Consider the following 12311-nt stretch of genomic DNA (forward strand, 5'->3'; position numbering starts at 1 on the left):
CAAGGAGCTCCAGCCCCATCACCAAACACATGCTGTGGACAGCAGGACTAAGGATCGGAACTCCAGCTGTAGCTCTGGGAGGAACTCATGTATAGGTAAGTATAGCTGACCCTTGAACAGCATGGGACTTACGGGTGTTGAACCCCTGAAAATCATGTGTTACTTCTGAACCCCCCAAATTTAACTACTAACAGCCTACTGTTGACTGGAAGCCTTACTGATAACATGGAACAGTTGATTTAACATTTTTGTATCTTTGTATTATACACTGTGTTCTTATAATAAACTAAGCTAGAAAGAAAAGAATGTTAAGAAGACCATAAAGAGGAGGAGATTAAACATTTATAGTGCTGGACTGTATTTATTGAAAAAAGTCTGTATTAGCGGACCTGTGCAGTTCCAATCCGGCTGTTCAAGAGTCAACTGTATAAGGGAAAAAGGAGGTAGGTTTCTAGTATGGATTATCTCTAAGATCTCAAGGGAGCCCATGACTTAGCATCTGACTGGAATGACTGGGTGGTATTTAAATGTCAGTTGGCATGGGATTAACCCTTTCATCCCTGAAAATAATGTATGAAAGCCTTTCTCTATTTACCTTGCATTTATAAACCTTCAAACATGATCCTTCTCTACCCTGCAAATACATAGTAACTCATATCTGACATTTGAGGATAAAGTTTTTTTTTTTTTTACATCTGAACATCTATAACAAAAACCTACTGCAAGATCACGTGTTACTATCCAGCCCTAATAATAAGAAGAAGAAGAAGAAGAATACAAACCATGGAGGGGGATACAACTTCGTCCAGTAGAGAAGGGAGAGTGTAAATATGAGGTTCTGCTGTCCCAGTCATCAGGCAAGGAAAAGGATGTTGTGCCAGTGGGCTGAGATCCCTAATGGAAGGAAAACATTTTTATAGTAAGGCGTTTTCAGGATTAAGAATTCTCCCACCAGTCCAAGGAAAGTAGTTTGGGTTATCAATTAGGGAAACTGAAAAGTCTCCTGAGTATCTTAAATTTAGCCAAACCAACTCCTATCCATCAAGCCACTGGTCTTCCTGGTTTTATCTGGACTGATTTCAGAGAGGTCAAGAGCACCACTGGGAAATAAATCATTGTCTTTGCATGAGAACAGATCATACCCTATGTTGAGTCTCTGTTGAGTCTCTTTTTTATTCCCTATGTAAGTCTCCTAAGGAAGGTTATAACACAAGGAACATAGACATGTGTCCCTTTGAGTAAACCAACTGAGGAACTGCCAGCTCTCATGCACATCCACCTCCATCCCCTCTTCAATGTTTATTAAAGAAGCTAGTAGAAACACTCCATTGACTGTGAACTAGTAAATAAGTAACAACTGTGTCCTCTCTAAAGGTAAATCTTTAGCATATCTTGTGTAAAGAATAAAAATGTCTCCACTGTAGGTTGCCCAAATAACCTCAACACACCTAAGCAACAAAAATTTACTTCATCATTGGCTAAGTGCCAGGCATTGCATTTTAGAAGCCTGGAGAGAAATTTTTTTTAAAAAAAAAAAGGAAAACAATATGAGAAAATAATTTCTTGTTCTTATCTCTGATCTGCTTAACATGTGATTCCTATGTTTCATGTCTGTGTTACCAGTGCAAGGGAGCTGTGAGACCCCTGCTAGAGAAATCTGTACTTTATCTGAAAGTCATCAGGTCAAAGTTCTGTGAAGAAAGAATACTGCCCTCCTAATTCTACTTTTTGGGTATCTTCACATTCTTTTCCTGCAGTCACCTCCTATGGAAGAAGACAAAAAACTCTCCCCATTCCAGTGACGGTCAGAAGAATGTGGCTTTTGGCAGAAATATCACAGATGGTATGAAACCCACTGCCTTTCCTCTGAAGCGACACGGTACTCAGACACTGCCAAACCTATTCCTTCCTCAGAGGGCAGTAAGAGACAGGAGGCAGAGAGCACTTTCCCATCTACTCAGGGACTTACATGAGAGTAGGCAGGGGGGAAAAGCAGTCAAGCAAAAAATTATAAAAGTTCACATATATTAAATACATATCTAGGTTCATACACATGAATGGCAAATTGCATATGTGTGTGTGTGTGTGTGTGTGTGTGTGTGTGTGTGTGTGTGTATGAAAAAGTGAAATCTTCTCTACAGAAACGGACTGCCTGAGAGACAACTTCTGACTGCTAGGAGGAGAGGAAACTCAAACAGGCCCATACATAGGTACAACCCCCCAACGCCAGGCACTAAAGAGTGAGTGCTGCATACGCGTCCATCGCGAAGAGCAGCACTACCGGAGCGGAAGGGCCAGGGAAAAGGGACAGGCCTAAGTGGATTCCAGTAACAGGCAAAGACAAATCCAGACCCACCTTGTTGGTGTCGGACGCCTGTCCTGCTGAAGCCTGCCATCTGCCATATAGGAGTCCTGAGCCCGCTCGATCCTGCACAGACGTGAGATTCCCTGATGAAAGCAGTTGCTGCGCTCTGTGCTGCCAGTTCACGGTTCTTTCAATCATGTATCGAAGTGCATCTCCCTCGGGAAGGCGAACTCGGATACGCTGCAGGGAGGCCAGCAGGGGCAGAATCTTCTCTAACGGAGGTTTCTCTGACCTCCGACAATGAGGACAAAGCCAGATTCGGGGGCTCTGTGAAATACTGGGTACCGCCACACAGCTAGTGTGGAAGGCATCCCTGCAGAGTTCACACTGGATCATAGGGGCAGCTGGGGCCTTCTGACACAGGCAGACTTTCAGCTCCACATCTTGGACAGGTGACAGCAACTTCCCTTCATTGGCTAGTCTGAGAGACTGCAAGGCCTCCATCTCCCTTAGGCGAGCTTCCCCAAGTGTTGCCATCTAAAAAGGAGTTCACAGTCAAGGACAATGCCAGGGGGAACTTAGCCCTCTCTAAAACTCTAGGGTCCCAGAGTAGATGATCTGCATTTGAATCCTGGCTCCGTCTCACTGAGTTGTGAGACTGACCCTGGGCAGTGTATTCCATTGTGGCTAAATTTTCACGTGTATAAAATGGACTTAAATGGAGTAAAGCCCACCCCACAAGACTGTGCTGATTAAATGAGAGGTGTGTGATAGCATGCTCTGTGCCAGGCACGCACCAAACAGTGTGAGCAAATACACCACAATACACTACTTCTGAAAGGTCCAACTCCCCTGCACATTTACTTCCTAGAAAACTTTCTCTTGAAAGACATGGCTTTTCACATGCTACATGTATGGACTGCTGAGGTCTCCACGTTTGCATGGCTTCAATCGCTTCTGTGTTGAGAGAGGTACTTTAGAGGGAGAAGTCTCTAGAGGGCCCACTGCACGGTGGTCATTTAGGTATCCGTTTCTTGGGGGGAGGGGACAGAGAGAGAAGAAAGAGGGAATCCCAAACAGGCTGCATGATGTCAGCACCAAGCCCGATGCAGGGCTCAAACCCACAAACCATGAGAGTATGACCTGAGTGGAAACCAAGAGCCCAGGCGCCCACACTGTCTGCTTTGAACTCTGCGTTCTGTACCTTTCAGCGTCTAGTGTATGCCCATCTAGTGTATGGCTCTCAGGCTTAAGGACTCATCCATTACCTACTAATTTCATAGCAGAACGCTGAAAGAGACACCATTTGCTCTCCATTTCTTTTCTTTTTTAATGTTTATTTATTTGTTTTGAGAGAGAGAGCAAGCACGTGAGCCAGAGAGGGGCAGAGACAGGAGCAGAGTGTCAATCCCAAGCAGGCCCCAGGCTGTCAGCGCAGAGCCTGTCATGGGGCTCCATCTCACAATCGTGAGATCATGAGCTGATCAGAAATTAAGGATCAGAGTCAGGAATGTCACCAATTGAGCCACCCAGGTGTCCCTGTTTGCTCTCCATTTCAAGTTGAAAGGCATGATGTTGTCACATAACCCACATATACTGCCTGCACATTGTTTTTGTCTACAGAAATAAGGGGATTTAAAAAAAAATATATACCCAAGGTTTGTTACCTAATTTACTTCCACATCTTTTTGTTTCTTCCTTCATTCATACATTTTCTTCTCCATTCCAAAAAGGAATAATGGAGAGTACATTCTGGCCTTATGACTCAGGACACTTCATCCGGTGAATCATGATGGGTCTGCCGGTGGGCGGGTGTGATAACTGGGAATGGTTTTAACTGCGACCAATTAACACTGTAAGGATCTGGGAACAGAACTGGGGAAAGGAATGGCTCCTACAGCCTATAATTTCTGTTTCTAGAGGGGTAAGCACAGTTTTAGAAATCTACAGTTTCCCTCTATTTATCTGTATTTCTCTACCAGTGGAGAGGTAGAGGACGATGACTTTGGTAGTCCAGCCTTTTACTGGGGAAACCGGATATAAAGTTCAAGGTGGTAGGGCTAACTCTTGTCATAGCTAATGATTTTTAGTTTGTCACATTGAGACAGCTTGTACTTCATGCTGCATAAGGAATCAATCTGAATGCCTGGACTTGTTTATGTTCTGGACATTTTATATAGTAGGTGCTTAGTGTAGATTCCACTTATGGACAGATACTAAATACTGTTCAGAAATATGTACAGTATCACTTCAGCTCTTTACTGTGAAGTTGATTCTGTTTCTATTTTGAAGTCATGTATACAGGTTAGCTGAACTCAGCACTTTCCTGGGACATGGCTCTCATTTTAATAGAGAGGAAAGACTTCACAATTCAAGTATGCCTAAGACTCTGCAGAAAAGCAACTTGCTATTGTCTGTGCCCTAATGAGCTTATTTTATAGCATGTACACATGTGTGCATGTGTGTGTGTAACAAAGTAAAGTGATTTCTACTTAATTATTTCATGAGGGACCCAGTTTCACTATATACAGGCTGGGTCTAGCACATATAGAAGGCCTTAATGTTAAAGACAGTAAAAGACCTGGGGTGCAGGGTCTGCTTGGGATTCTCTCTCTCCTTCTCTCTCTCTGCCCATCCCCTGCTCACACTCTCTCTCTCAAAATAAAGAACTTAAAAAAAAAAAAAAAAAAAAAAAAGGACACAGTATCTTTACAAAAATAAACCACACAAATAATAGTGGGAAGCAGCACCTTAAAAAAAACCAGAATGATATTCAAGCAGCAGAATCTGATTAGAACTTGACTCAATATATAAATATGCCCTAAGAAATCTGTGTCAAAACACATAAACCAAGGCAATCTCATGCCCATCACCAGTGAATTCAGGCAGCTACAAAGAAACAGAATAGGGAGAAAGGTGCCCTGCCTAGAGACAGAAACCATCTAGTCCAATGCTCAGAGCAAATACAGTTCTGCTTTACCAAGGGCAACACTTTGTGCCACTTAAAGCATCCAGATAGGACTACATCCAACTAGGGAGTTTCTGCACGACAAAGAAAGCCAGCAGCAAAATAAAAAGGAACCTACAGAACAGGAGAAAATGTTGGCAAAGCAGGTGTCTGATAAGGGGTTAATATCCAAACTAGATAAAGAACTCATACAACTAACAGCAAAAAGCAAACATGGGCAGAGGATTGACTATTTTTCCAAAGAGGACAAAGATGATAATAGGTACATGAAAAGGTGCTCAACCATGAAACTGCAAGTTAAAATCATAATGCAAAATCACCTCACACTTACCAGAATGGCTATTATCAAAAACACCAAGAAATAATACATGTTGGTGAGGATGTGAAGAAAAGGGAACCTTTGTGCATAGTTGATGGTAATGTAAATTAGTGTAGCCACTATGGAAAATGATGTGGAGGTTCCTCAAGAAATTAAAAAACAGAACTACCATATGATCCAGCAATTCCACTTCTGAGTATTTATTGGAAGGGAAAAAAAAAAAAACACTAACTCAAAAAGACATCCACACCCCCATGTCCACTGCAGCAGTATTACTGTCCTGCAGCCAACACATGGAAGCAACGTAACTGTCCATCAGCTGATGAATGAATTTAGAAAATGTGGTATATGTACATAAAATGGAATGTTACCCAGGCATTTAAAAAAAAAAAAAAAAAAAAGGAAATCTTGCCATTTGCAACAGTACAGATGGACTATAAATGTATTAGGCTAAGTGAAATAGGCCAAAGACAAACACTGTATGAATCCAAAACAAAAACCCAAATCCACAGAAAATGGAGAATAAATTAGTGGCTGCCAGAGGCATGGGGTGGGGAATGGGCAAACTGGGTAAAAGCAGTCAAAACTTTACAAACTTCTAGGTATAAAATAAGTCCTACGGATGTAAGGTACAACATGTTCATTACAGTTAATACTGTGCTGTATTGTATACTTGGAAGTTCCTAAGACAATAGATCTTTAAAGTTCTCATCCCAAGAAAAAGTTTGTAACTTTGTGTGGTGATAGATGTTAACTAGACTTACTATAGTGATCAATCAAACCATTATGCTGCATACCTGAAATATATGTCATTTATAGGTCAATTTAAAAAAATGTCAGTGGGGTGCCTGGGTGGCTTGGTCAGCTAAGTGTCTGACTTCGGCTCAGGTCATGATCTCACAGTTCATGGGTTCGAGCCCTGCATCAGGTTATGTGCTGGCAGCTAGCTCAGAGCCTGGAGCCTGCTTCCGATTCTGCGTCTCCCTCTCTGACCCTCCCCTGCTCACGCTGCCTCTTTCTCTCTCTCAGAAATAAATAAAACACTAAAAATTTTTTAAAAATTGTCAGCATCTCCCATGACCGTGAGGTCATGACCTGAGCCGAAATCAAGAGCTGGATACTTGGACACTCAACTGACTGAACTATCCAGGTGCCCCTGCTAAATGGAATTTAAATAAACACTTAAAAAAAAATTGTCAGCATCCAAGTCACATCTCTATCTTCTTTTGATACTACTGCTTACTAAACATGAGCTTCTTAAAATGATACCATCTTTTAATGAACAGTGCTTACTAAATGCAGTTAGACTCAAAGGTACCCAGTAGACTTTTAAGTGTATTTTTTAAGTAGGTGTGTTTATGTGTATGTATATGTTTTTATTTATTTATTTACTTACTTACTTAGTAAGCTCTGGGGCTTAGACTCATGACCCCAAGATCAAGAATCACATGGGGCGCCTGGGTGGCTTAGTCGGTTAAGCATCCGACTTTTGCTTAGGTCATGATCTCGCGGTTCGTGGGTTCGAGCCCCGCGTCGGGCTCTGTGCTGACTGCCAGCTTGGAGCCTGGAGCCTGTTTCAGTCTGTGACTCCCTCTCTCTCTGACCCTCCCCTGATCACGCTGTCTCTCTCTCTCTCTCTCCTAGAAATAAATAAAAATATTTAAAAAAAAAAAAAAAAAGAATCACATATGCCACTGCCTCCGCTGGCCAGGCAACCCCTGCGTGTACATCTTGCTGTAAATTAGTTGACACTGAGGTCTCACTTATCTGTTAACCCTGACATCCATATTCAGCAGCCCTGATCAACCCACAGGCACTGACAAGACCAAGTCTGAAAAACTCAGACTGGGAGGTCTCCCTCTATCTGCTGCACCTCTACACATCTATTCAAAGCTTTTACATTTGATAATTTTCAGAAAGCATATTTGGTAAAACTGAGTGTTCTTAAGGTTATTCTTGGATATGTCTTACCAATATTCCTGTATATAAAAAGGTTAGAAATCACCCTCTCTAAGCAACAGAGAATGAAGAAAAGCCCTACTACATACAGCCGAAGCAGTCTCTTTGCTTTCAGTTAAAGCTCTCTCCAGGTCGCTCAGACTCTCTAATTTGGTGCTTTTCTTCTTTCCACTTGGCAAGGGTTCCTTTAACTTTCTCTGCTTCCTCTTCAATCCCAAAAGGCCAATGTCACATCGAGGACACAGCACCTAATGTGGGACCAAGCACAACCACAGGTGAAATGGACTTCAGATGAAGCATGAGAAGTCCTCAAAGAAAAGTCTAAGCAGTGGAAATGATGTAAATTTCTTCCTTCGTATCTAACATTTTCTTTGTAACATGCCGCCCTGAAGCCAGAAAACTCTACTCTTCAAGAAAGGAAGAAAGGAAAGAAGGGAAGGAAGCGGGAGGGAGGGAGGAATTTCACAAAAGATTGGCTTTGATTCTAGATTGGATTAAACAATAAGTTAAATGCGATATATACCAGTTCAGTCATAATGAGCTACCAGCCTCAGCTCACAAAAAATACAAAAAGTGCAACTATAGCACTTTATGAAAGGTGAATGAGATCATTTACAGGCTTATTAAATGCAAATGGTGAAGCATGGCCAAGGTTAAAAACCCAATTTCAATACAGATTGAGGAACTTCAACATGAAAAATGTTCTTCTTGAAACACCAAATGCTATCCTAAACATATTCAGGTAACATTTAAAGGTTATTTCACTGGAAGTTTAGAAGAATCTCCCTGGCTCTACTGACAAAGGTAACTCATAGAATGATAGATCAATCAGTGGTGTTACCTTTGTGAGGAAATGGACTCCATGTTCTACAAGCTAAGAGATCTCAGGTCTTGTAGAAGGGCTGGTTGAAAACTTACCTCTAAGAGAGAATATGGAGAATTCTCAGTCAAGAATGTATTAGCAGCACATTCTTTCCAAGCCTGGACCTCAGCTACTAGTAATTCCAGTCTTGGTAAAGAATTCAGATGTACCGGGATAGATCGGCCTCGTGTAACAAGTTCTATGAGTGTGTCTAACACTGGCACACGTCCTCCAACCTAGTAAATCAAGAAAAATTGTAGCATCTTAGAAAAAAGAATACTTCTCTGTAAAGTGGGAAAAGCATGATTCAGATGAGGCCTACATTTGGACATGTTAAATTCATACATGGAGATGAACAAAACCTCCTGCTGACCAACAGCAATGGGGTTAGGGGTGACCTGTGTTCCTTCACTTAACAAAGAATTGAAGGACCTAGTTTGTGCTAGGCCCCAAGGATACAACTATGAACATGCATACTCTGTGATCCCTTCGTTCTGACTTTTTATGCCCTCCTAAATTCACTTGTCATCTTGGTCCCTATAGATAGCTTGAAAAAAATTAAACAGAAATGTAGACTTGCAATAACTCAAAAGGTTTTCACACTGACTTAGACAGAGAAAGGCAACAGTATTTTTCCAATCCATCCTATGATAAATTAACCCGGTATAAATTACTGAGAAAACTGGGGTGCCCAGGTGGCTCAGTCAGTTAAGCTGTCCAACTCTTGATTCTGCATGATTCATGAGTTCGAGCCCCACATCAGAGGGCCCCTCTTTCAGCACAGAACTTGCTTGGTATTCTCTCTCTCCCTCTCCTCTCCCCCTCTCTCCTGCTCACACACACATGCATGTGCATTCTCTCTCAAAAATAAACTTTAAAATTATTCAGAAAACTAAAATGAGGTGAAAAGTCCCATTGCTTCTCAAATTTAGTATATGTTAAAAGTCATCAGAAAAGCTTGTTTAAATAGTTTCCTGGGCCCCATTCCCAGATATTCTGATTAAGGTCACCAGGGAAGAGTCCATGAATTTGTATTTCTTAACAAGTTTGCAGGTGATGCTGATGCTGTTGGTCCTGGGACTTTGAAAACGAGATGCCTAAACTGGAAAAGAATGAAAGGGTTAGGTTGCAGGGTGGGGGACACTGATGTAGCTCTCATGCAACGGTAAATCTTAGCATCATTAAGTAGGTCATCCAAATATGTCTCCTGATGTGATGCAATACGAAGTATACAACATCACCTGTAATGCTGATACTGTTCTAAGTAAAAAAAATATTTAACCTGAATCCATCAAGGCTAAGAAACTCACTTCTAATTTACAGGAAATACAGAAGATAAAACACACCACAAAGAAATAACCAGACAAATCCAGACGGTAGAACTTATCACAAGGTAACTGTTCTTGACACTGACGTGAAAAAAGGTAGGGTAGGGAGGAAAACACTGCAAGATTCATTTAGGTGCAATGTATGGTTATGGACTAGATAAACAACCAGAAGGGACATTCTTGGGGAAAATGGGGAAGTGAATATAGACTAGGAAGCTTGATGTTTCACTGCTTTTGATATTTATTCTTATAGGACTGGAACGGTAGGGACACAAGTGTTCTGCTGGACACTTAAAAACGTGACTCACAAATTACATGCTAGCTTATAATGTTCAATGTAGAAATAAATGTATAAATCTGAATACTGGATAACATTATAAAATACATAATCCACTAAATATGAAGAGGATCCTTGTTGTCAGTCACATCTCTCCATTATGTCCTTAAGCATATGATGTAAGTAAAGGCCAGGCTATTATTTCAGGAATGGAGCAAAACTTGCTTTTTGCCCTTGGGGGCACTAGTGAAAACACGGTAGTAAGTAATATATACGTTACAGAATATGAACAGAGTATAAGCCGTCCAGAAACATGGCCTCTTTCTGATTTCACATGCTTATCTCTCCTCATTATTGCAGTGACCTCACCTTACCTTTCTGGCTGCCATCAATCATAAATGAAAAGGAGGACCAAAACTAAAACTAATCACTGTAGTTCCAAACATCATTAACTAGAAACTGCATCTAAAACTCCCATTTAGGAAGTCTGTGTACACAGTAAATACTTCCCTTGGTTTTTTTCTTTGGCGAATTGGAGTCACCCCTTAATTATGTAATAATATTTATCAAAAAATCTATCTTCTCTTCCCTTTTAACTAAATAGATACCCAGATATTTTGTTGCAAACATTTGGCTAAAACTATGTGGCTTGGCATTTCTTATTAAAAACTGATTAGCACTAGTTAAAATTAAACAAGTATTCAGAAAAGCAGACAGTATTTTATTCTTAGAATTCAATGGCTTCAACAAAACAGGTCTTGAGGCTCAAGAATGAGATAAACTAAATTTTTAAAAACCTAGCTCATTAAATAATTCAAAGACCTTTTTTCCTCAATAGGTCCCATTATTAGACTTACTACTGATTTACAATGATTACAGAGATGAAGGAAGACACTCCCCACCAACCACTTTTCAAATGAAGTTATCCAGCTTCATTTGTACCTTGATAATGCTACAAGTGAATTTAATTCTCTTCTTTCTTTATAGGCAAGTCCTTAAATATAACATAACATCTAACATAGGACCACATATACTTGGTGCTAATTACTTTGAAACTTGTTAAGTTTCCTTTCTTTTGTAGGGATCAGAAAGTGCTTTTGTTTAAGTCACTACTTGGTGAAAACTTCTGCACCTTGGGGCCTAGTTTGGCCACGTAATCAAACAACCAGAAACAAACCAACAAGAGACAAATGTACTTATCAAAGATTGGAAACTACCTTTCTCACCCTTTCACAAAGATGGCACCAAAGCCAAAAATAAAGAGGCCCCTGTCCCTCCCAAAACCAAAGCAAAGGCTGTGAAGGCCTCTGAAGGCCAAGAAAGTGGTGCAGAAAGGTATACACAGTCACCAAAAAAACTCCAAAAAACAAACAAAACAACAACAACAAAAAAATCACCTACATTCCAATGGCCCAAGACACTGGGGTCTCCAAAGGCAGCCCAAATATCCTTGAAAGAGCACCCCCAAGAGAAACAAGTTAACCACTATGCAGTCATCGAAGTTCTTCCTGACTACCAAGTTAGCCATGAAGAAAATAGAAGACAACACCACACTTGTGTTCACTGTGGATGTCAAGGCCAACCAAGCACCATATCAAACAGGCTGTGAAAAAGCTCCAAGACATTGACGTGGATAAGATCAACATCCTGATCAGGCCTGAAGAGAAGGCATATGTTTGACTGGCTCCTATGTTATTTTGGATGTTGCCAACAAAACTGGAATCATCGAAACAGGGTCCCGCTGCCTAAACCTAAATATTTTAACCAAAAAAGAACTATTTTTTTACTCCCACAGAGAGAGAGGGAGAGAGAGGAAGGAAGAAATGAAGGAAGGGAGGGAGGAAGGAGACAAAGGAAGAGAGAAACTACTTTTCTCCACAACTTCAATTTTAGCTTTTTCTCCAATCCTCAACCAAGTACTCAAGTTTGTTAAGAGAGGCTCCTAAGCTCCCAGAAAAAGTTAGTTGAATTATTTAAACTTTAAATAATAAAACTTGAGCCAAATGTTCAGGATAACAGGTGGTAGGTAAGTACACCTACATAAGTTTGAATGTAATCATGACGCCTGGGTGGCTCAGTCAGTTAAGTGTCCAATTTCAGCTCAGGTCATGATTTCATGGTTTGTGAGATCGAGCACTGCATCAGGTTCGGCACTGGTGGCGAGGAACCTGCTTCGGATTCTCTCTCTTGCTCTTTCACTGCCCCTTCCCCACCCATACTCCCTCCTCCCCCCTCAAAATAAATAAACTTTTTTTAAAAGTTTGAATATAATTATGAATTCGGCCACCAAAAA

The 12311-nt window shown here is 40.9% G+C and overlaps 1 protein-coding gene across 1 annotated transcript in view; it reads right to left on the minus strand.

The window, feature by feature from the left end:
* KDM5B (lysine demethylase 5B) overlaps nt 1–12311 on the minus strand; it is a 77939-nt gene that overhangs the window by 6581 nt on the left and 59047 nt on the right. Inside the window, exons 21-24 of the mRNA XM_039227457.1 lie at nt 8470–8649; nt 7641–7799; nt 2357–2842; nt 783–894 (exon numbers count right to left, since the gene is read on the minus strand). Coding sequence (XP_039083388.1) covers nt 783–894; nt 2357–2842; nt 7641–7799; nt 8470–8649 — 937 coding nt within the window. The remainder of the gene's footprint in view (nt 1–782; nt 895–2356; nt 2843–7640; nt 7800–8469; nt 8650–12311) is intronic.

Source organism: Hyaena hyaena, unplaced genomic scaffold, assembly GCF_003009895.1.
Source record: "Hyaena hyaena isolate Hyena2069 unplaced genomic scaffold, ASM300989v1 scaffold_28, whole genome shotgun sequence".
Lineage (NCBI taxonomy): Eukaryota > Metazoa > Chordata > Mammalia > Carnivora > Hyaenidae > Hyaena > Hyaena hyaena.